The 8,654-nt window shown below is 33.7% G+C and overlaps 1 protein-coding gene across 1 annotated transcript; it reads left to right on the top strand.

The window, feature by feature from the left end:
• The first annotated feature begins 757 nt into the window (after nucleotides 1–757).
• Nucleotides 758–8,400, top strand: LOC126811653 (transcription elongation factor, mitochondrial). The gene is made up of 4 exons (XM_050537454.2): nucleotides 758–910; nucleotides 2,238–2,597; nucleotides 5,081–5,230; nucleotides 6,752–8,400. Exons 1-4 carry the CDS (start codon nucleotides 833–835, stop codon nucleotides 7,154–7,156), a joined length of 993 nt encoding a protein of 330 aa, XP_050393411.1. The 5' UTR covers nucleotides 758–832; the 3' UTR covers nucleotides 7,157–8,400.
• The last annotated feature ends 254 nt before the right edge of the window (nucleotides 8,401–8,654 follow it).

The raw sequence follows: 8,654 nt of genomic DNA, 5'->3' as shown, positions 1-8,654 counted from the left end.
ACCGCTCTTCCCTACCTCTGGCTAAGGCTATTTTGAAATCCCCCATCTTCTATTTTTAACCGTGATTCTTTTTGTTTTCGCCAAAAGGAACCATTTCTCGCCACATCTGACACAAATTTAAAATAATCCAACACTATTTTCAAGTAGAATTTTGCGATTAAAAAAACATGCGGTCTGTGCAGGAACGGACAGGAACGGTCAGAGGACAGCGTCCGATCAGAGACCGTTCCTAAAGGAACTAATTATTAATCAACACCTACAATTTGGCAATGCACATAATATAAGAGCTAAATGTGCCTAATGCATAGGCCTATCTTTAGTTTAGCTTCAAATGTTTTGAACACGTATGTGTAATATATGTATCTTGGGGATCATTTGGCTTACTTTCGGGTTTTCATTCGGCTTGCTTTCAGATTTTTGATTGTGTGGATTTGTTTTGTTTTATTTTGGGTTGGTGTAGGTCTTTTTTGTATGACTTTACTTCAAATAAAATAAAATTAAATGGGGTTTAACGTCCTTCTGGGCTAAACCCCCAAATACAAAACAATTAAAAAAATTTAGGCAATGCAAAGCTGCCAAGAGCACTGGTATTTACATTTTTTTTATTTTTTTTTTTACTATATAATTGTTGTTTATCCAAATAAGAAGGTGTTGTAGTTCGGTAATTTTTTTTCTTTTTTAAATTGATTATGGGGACTTCGGTGTAGGGGAGGTAACTCCAATTTTAGCCTCTACTCTTCTTCCACTAAGGAAAAAGTGGTACAACTAGAATGAAAACAGAAGCCGGTAGAGTTTTGTTTGTGCACACGGAAATAATTAATAATTATTTGTTATGGAGTTGCTACAGAGAAGTTCCAAATTGTTCAGACATTTTCACCTTTCCATTAACACGTCATACCCTTTAAAGCATGTAAGTTTATTATTTCTAGCTTGACTACATTGGAAAGCAACTTCAGTGTCAAGTCACAAGTGTGTGGGTTCATCATGTTACTTTCGGTTTTGCAATTTACCTGAGAACAGACCAAATACACGATTGTTTCTAAAATAGCTGACGCGTTTCCTAGTTTCTAATAGATCAGTATAGACTAGCGGGCCTAGTACGTTGACCCGGCTACTTTTGACTTCCACTACTAACCCTAAGTAGCCGGATCAACGTACTGCGCCGACTAGCATTAAAAAAAAAAAAACTCAATCTGGGGTGGATTAAATATAGCTACGAGAACGTAACTAAAAACGCTAAGATATACTGATGTGCTTGTTTTTAGCTACGATTGGATGCCTTTAGTTCCAAGTGGCAAACTCCATTTCTTTATTAATGTATGTACCATCTTAAAAATAAGTTAATTTTATACTATTAGTACTTATTGTACATACGCAGTCCAATCTACTGAAACAACATTCATTTATCAGCAAATATTGACAATAAAGTAAATCAAGCGTTGTTTTTATCAAAATTGATTTGGACGTTCATAATTACGCCGTATTACTACTGCGCAACTCTGATGGGTACTTTGATTGGCTATTGCACACGAGGCCCCGTCTTTATGTGTTACAGACATAAATTTAAAATGTCGGAAAAAGCAATCTACTGTCACTTTGATTTAAAAAGAAGGAATTTGTACCCGTTTAGGGTAGAATTATATGCTTAATTGTAGTTGGGTGTGGCAGAAATATTATAAATAACAATAACCAATCGTTGTTTTGATTAAAAATATTGTCAATTTTGTTTACAAATGCCGGGTGCGAATCGCTCCTGCATGTGCTACACTGAAGGTAATAACTAGCATCATCTCTTATCTCGAAACACGGAGGGTTGAGAGATTAAGGTTTGTTATCTAGATTAAATAGTGCAGTAAATAAAATATGCAATTATAAAATTAGCTATAGGCCTACTAGCTAGTGCTAGTTACTTTTTTAGTAGGCCTAAGGAAGTCATAGAGACCCACAGTGCTCTATCTTCGTTACTGGTGTGTCCTAAATGACAACTTATATGAAAATAAGGCTTTTCCCCCATCTCAGTTCTAAGGCTAATTTGGAATCCTTACCGTCTATTTTTCACTATTTTTCTTCTTTGTTCGACAAAAGGAATCATTTCTTGCCACATCTGACACAAATTTATAATAATCCAACACTATTTTCATATGTATGGTCAGTCCATTTCATTTTACGGTCAGTCATAGTATAGTCAAAAAAAAAAAAAAAATATTAACTAATCATATTTGAACTGATAATTACAGGTTAGATGTAAAAGATATTCTACGAAAAGAGGTGAAAGTTTAAACAGTAAATATAATGAAGAACAACGTCAAAAGATATTACAACATTTAAATCAGAGTACAGCTAATGAACTTTTTGTTCCTCGTGTTATGTTAATGCAAAGAGCTGTAGCCATTCAACAGTATAGATCAACAAATGGTCAGTTTAACAGTATAAGTGATGTATTAAATATTAGTGGCATTGGACCACTTGTTTTAGAGAAATACTGTGACTTTATCATCAAATCGCCAGAGGTTTTAGCCCAAGAAAAAAATGACATTGGCATTAAGAAATCTCGAAATACCTTATTTAATCCCAAATTGTCATCTGAAGAACTTATGGTAAGAGACATTAATAATACTTTTATATAATATATCAACAGCCTTTCAGATTGTAGTTACTTACACTCTCTCGAGCTACAACAAAAGTTTAAATATTAACTCAAAAGTCATTCACAAGGTCAGGAGCCATTTAATTTTAGATGTGTGTACAAGAAAATAAATGAAAAGAAAAGACAGGCATACGCCATTCAGTGTGTTATGAGTTAAATCTTGCTACAAGTTAGAGTGGTGCTACGGCCTACTCTTATATCAAATTCTAACAAAGGTACTTTTACAAGGCCCTTCGTCCTGCACCAGTGACGAGGAAGCATGCTGGAAAATCCTGATGAACTTTTTCGGCCAACACTGGGATCGAATACTCGACCTCCAGGTTAGTGAGCCAGCATCCTCTTCATAACACATACATGTAAGCGAGATATGGTCAAAAGTCAATGCCACCTCATCTTCAGTAGAAGGCTTGATCTCGCTTTAACGCCGTAGATGTTGGAAAACTCATGGTTATTGTTTCAGGGGTACCCGGACCACTCGGACCAACCCAAAAGACCACTCGGACCAATATTTATGTTGCCCCTCGGACCAGTCAATGTATGTTGGAAGACCACTCGGACCAATATTTATGTTGCCCCTCGGACCAGTCAATTTATGTTGGAAGACCACTCGGACCAATATTTATGTTGCCCCTCGGACCAGTCAATTTATGTTGGAAGACCACTCGGACCAACCCTTATTCACTTAAGAAATAAAATACAGATTTTTACATTAAATAAATATTTTTTATTTAAAAAAAACAATACAAAGAAGCGAATAATTTATAGGTGAATCTATACATAATTTAAAAATGTCATCCTTCCCTTCCTTACATAAGAGCAAATATTCATATTTATTACATCAACAATTTATAAAATAATTTTTTATTTTTAATATGCACGTGACATATATGGTACAGGTAAGTAGCATATTCATATTTATTACATCAACAATTTATTAAAAAACTTTCTTTTTTTTTTTTTAGTTTTTGATATGACTGTGATATGTCTAGTGACCTATTCGCTTGGACCGTAAATTAACCCACATTTCTTTAATAGTTGGCTTGTGCTGATTGCTTCTTCGTGGTAAAGTTTCCAAATAGCAAAAAGTTTTCCCTGTATTGAACGGGTCCGTTTTTTTGGTGTCTTTTTTATTTCCCTTCTGATATCATTTTCATCTGTTGAGGCAGTTGGCTGGCTTCTTTGTAAAGTAGATTTATCAACAAATAAAATTGTAGATTTCCTTTTTTTGCTTTCTGGTTGATACGGTTATGCCACCCTTCGACATCGTTGTTGGTCCTGATGGTAAGGCCGAACACACACCACGACGAAATTGGCCACACAGTATTTACTATCCAAGTGTCTTTCACGTAATTTAAAACGGATCTAATTTGTTCGTTGTCGGCCTTTTCCTCCAGTTTTGTAAACGCCGGCAAAATATGCTCTGATGGCAAAAATGGCAAGGCAAGGAGCTTTCTAAAAAAACTTACCTGAAGACCATTTTCCTGCACCTTTCGCCATACGGCCTGTCCCCAGTGAAATGCACAACCTTGAATTGCAGGATTATCGAAAACGGATCTTAGCGCCTGCCATAACCCCGCCTCAAAGTCGACAACAAACGATTTTACAGCTGGTTCAGTAGGTAACAGCTCTAAGATTGCCTGGAAAACCTACAAAAATTATATGAATTATATAAAATACAAAATTATATGGTAAAAATCTAATGTCTTCAACGGCGATTACATTGTCTAGATTTGTAAGCAATTAAATGTACATACCAGTATTACAGGTTCTGTGCTGCCATCTTTCACACCCGTCACACAGTACAGCCTCCTGCCTTGGTCGAAGTCGAACTAAAGAATCACAAACTATACACGTATCAGACATTTTGACAAATGATAATGAAATATGGTTGGTTTCTGGGGTTTAATGTCCACTTCCACCTAAGGTGATATCGTAGACAAAAATGTTTATATACAATTTAAGCGCTTGGACATTACTCCAATCACACCAATTAAAAATGAACCAATTTTCTTTCATGTGCTTCATCTACTTTATTACCTTGTAACATGGGTGAGTACATTATCAACACTACTCATTTATCGTTGTTTTGTTAATTAATCTTCTTTGATGTGCTTCATTATGACCAAATACCACGGGTAAGTACATATTAAAACAAACACAATTTATTAAAACAACAATTTATTAGCGATCTGAGTAGTCATATTAAAACAAACTTTTAAAACAAAACTTTATTATTGGTCCGAGTGGTCTTTTTGTTTGGTCCGAGTAGTCTTTTTGTATGGTCCGAGTAGTCTTTTTGTTTGGTCCGAGTGGTCTATCAATTGGTCCGACTGGTCTTGGTCCGAGTGGTCTTTGGTCCGAGTGGTCATGCATTCGTTTCAGGAACATGATGCCACCTATATGTATATTTCAATTAATATTTATTTTTTTCAGAAAATAAATACTGTAATTGCAATAGATCTACAGTTAGATCGTATTACATGGGCAAAGATAGACAGAGATCTTGTTTTACATGACTGGTCACATGCCTTAATACATCACAGTGGTTATCAAAAATTTAATCATGCTGCAGTTTTGGAAAAGGTAATATTTTTTAAAATAAAATAAGCATATAGAATTTATTCATTATTAAGTTAATTAGGAAAAGCCTTGATTTGCTTAACATTATATATTAGGCTTACCCCTTCTAGAAAATAAAATGTTTGGTAAAAAAAAAGTGCGCCTAATACACCGAAAAATACAGTGATCAGTTTTTATACGTCCACATTGAAATGTGGTCGTATATTGTCGTCGCCCCCGTCCGTCTACAATTGCTTGTGGACGCTCTAGAGGCTAAAGTTAATATCTGATTGACTTTAAATTTATACACAGTGTTTAAGGTCTTGAGACGAAGAAGCCTATTGATTTTCAGCGATTTCCGATAATTACTGCCAGAGTTATGGCCCTTGATCACTTTGAAAAATCTTGTGGACGCTCTAGAGGCCAAAGTTAATATCCAATTGACCTTAAATTTATACACAGTGTTTGAAGTCATGAGACGAAGAAGCCTATTGATTTTCAACAATTTTCGATAATTACTGCCAGAGTTATGGCCCTTGATCACTTCAAAAAATCTTGTGGATGCTCTAAAGGCCAAAGTTAATATCCGATTGACTTTCAATTTATACACAGTGTTTAAGGTCATGAGACGAAGAAGCCTATTGATTTTCAGTGATTTCCGATAATTATGCCAGAGTTATGGCCCTTGATCACTTCAAAGAATCTTGTGGATGCTCTAGAGGCTAAAGTTAATATCCGATTGAATTTAAATTTATACACAGTGTTTGAGGTCATGAGACGAAGATTCCTATTGATTTTCAACGATTTCCGATAATTACTGCCAAAGTTATGGCCCTTGATCACTTTGCAAAATCTTGTGATACTCTAAAGGCTAAAGTTATAATCCGATTGACTTCAGATTGATACACAGAGTTTAAGATCTTGAGACGAACAAGCATATTGATTTTCAATGAATTTTTATGACTTAAACAGTTAAATCCATGATATTAAAAGCTTTGCATACAAAACGTTAGCATGGGGCAGAACTTTATAAAAACCAAACTATTGTGAAAGTTAAATATACTATGCAAGAGCTAAATCTGCCTATTTCAGGTCTTTCTTTAGGCCTGAAATGTTATCTAAATTATTAATTAGACATTAATTAACTTATCCAGACCATAATCAACTCTTGATATCATCACTTGCCTGCGATATTTAGCGGATTGAAATACATTTTTTGAAAAAAAAAATAAACGTAAAAATGGATAATCAAGACTTTTTTTTTATCGTACCGACTTTCGTAATGATAATTGAGACTAGTGTAAAATTTAAAAGCTAATATCTCGGTTCAGAGTTGAGCAATTTGACTGAAATTTTCAGCATATTCTCTTTACGTTATCTATTTTAAACTATTGTAGCAAGAACTGTCAACTCTTTATCTAATCTCCCATAATGCCCCTTTAAATGTGTGGGATAAAAGATGGAGTGGGGAAAGTGTTGATTTATATTCTCTATTATGTTATCTTAAAATCAACTCTCTGTTACAAATTCATTTTTTCTTTACAGTTGCAAGAAATAACACAGACAATGTCAGATGGAGACGTCTTTGTTATGGAGAATAAACTGTTCCGAATCTCAAATTTAAAGGTTGTGCCGTTTGCTCTTAATTTCCGTGTTTTGGAAGCCATGTTGTTGACGGTACTCAGTATGTCTTTTAATAAGAATATGGTTACGAGTAAACCGAATGATATAGGAAATTATTATGGGTTAATCATCGGTGGTGAGCGTGTCAGTGGTATCAATTTACTTAAAGATCTGTTTCAGAATAAGTCAGAACATTTAAATTGTAAAATATCTAATGAATTCAGGACTTTATATTACAAAGCAGAAAATGTACAACAAGAATATTATACTAATAGTCTACTGTTAGCTAATGCCTATCATAAACTTGTTTTAAGAGAAGCCGAATAACTAGTCTGATAGTCTACTATTAGTTAATGCCTATCATAAACTTGTTTTAAGACGAATAACTAATCTAATAGTCTACTAACACACTGTATGGCGTATGCACATCTTTATTAGTGTGCACATCTTTATTAGCCCAGTCGGAGCAGAACAGTAGGACTTAACCCCATTCATTCTATCCTGTGATACAAAACTTCTATTCCACACTGACAAACTAAGAGGATTAAATCTGGATGTATTAAACTGTTTGTTTTCTGTTATTGTTAACCTATTTTATGTACATATAACACTATTTATTAATTATTATTTTATTATAATATGTTCCTAAAATACTGAATTTCTATTTTGCTATAAATGATTAATACGATTGAAGGCAATAATAGTTCCTCAATAATAATATGTCCATTAATTATATGGTGCTAACTGGCTATTAAGTTTTTTGTCAATTTTTGTAATTTATTTATGATAACTGAGTAAAGATTTTATTTAAATACCTGAATTATTGTTATTAGATTTGATTCTAGACATATTTTCTTAAATGTTACAGAACATCTACTGTCTGGGCCTTATTAAAGATACATTATGAGAGATTAGATAAAGAGCTGGTAGTTCTCACTATAATAGTTAAAAACTAGATAATTGATAATCTCTGAACCGAGAATTTAGCGATTGAATTTGGGCAGAGGCCTCGATCATCATTACTAAAATCGGTACGATAAAAAACAGTCTCGTTTATCCATTTCATCATTAAATCATGAATGAAAGTTGAGCAGCAAATCAGATCCTAATCCAATAAACATCGCAGGCTAGCGATGACATCGAGAGTTGATTACGGTCTGGATAAATTAATAATTTAGATTTCATTTCAGGCCTGAAGAAAGACCTGCAATAGGCAGATTTAGCACTTGCATAATGTATATTTAAAGATGCTTTATATAAAAGCGAAATCTGCACATTTAGGGTCTTTTTTCAGGCTTCAAATTTTATATAAATTATTAATTAGACATTTATTCACATGACAAGTCCATAATCATCTTTCTAGACCATCCAATGGTTGTGAATTGTGAACGGCCAGCTCTTTATCTAAGTCTTACATAATGCTTCTCGATATCCAGAGATACAATATCATTTATACGCAAAACTATATTCTGGCAAAATACAGACTCTTAGAAATTTAGAAATATGTACTCTGATAGTAAAATTTTAGGTTTTAATTTATAATGAAATAAAACATATAATCTTTACAAAAATGTTTTTTTTTTATTTCATTCATTACATATTTATATACAGTGAATACAATAAATATCAAATGACACCCTTAAAATGTTTCAGAAAATCCATGCTTCACAGTTTTGTAAACTTTTAAAAAGTTTCAAACAGCCCATGTTCACAGCTTTGTTAACTTGAATTTTTCACTAGCCGACCTGAGATACAGTTGTTGATATTACCGGTAACAGCAATTGATATGCAGCATGTTGATCAGAATATCCAGTCTAATGTATCT

The sequence above is a fragment of the Patella vulgata genome, chromosome 2, assembly GCF_932274485.2.
Source record: "Patella vulgata chromosome 2, xgPatVulg1.2, whole genome shotgun sequence".
NCBI classification, from domain to species: Eukaryota; Metazoa; Mollusca; class Gastropoda; family Patellidae; genus Patella; species Patella vulgata.
This window is presented reverse-complemented; position numbering and strand designations above follow the sequence as displayed.

Bases quoted from the DNA above. Each gene is read 5' to 3' on its own strand.
- LOC126811653 (XM_050537454.2), top strand. From the start codon at position 833: ATGGAGTTGCTACAGAGAAGTTCCAAATTGTTCAGACATTTTCACCTT. The intron at 2,598-5,080 runs GTAAGAGACATT...TATTTTTTTCAG, and splicing joins TGTCATCTGAAGAACTTATG to AAAATAAATACTGTAATTGC. The intron at 5,231-6,751 runs GTAATATTTTTT...TTTTCTTTACAG, and splicing joins ATGCTGCAGTTTTGGAAAAG to TTGCAAGAAATAACACAGAC.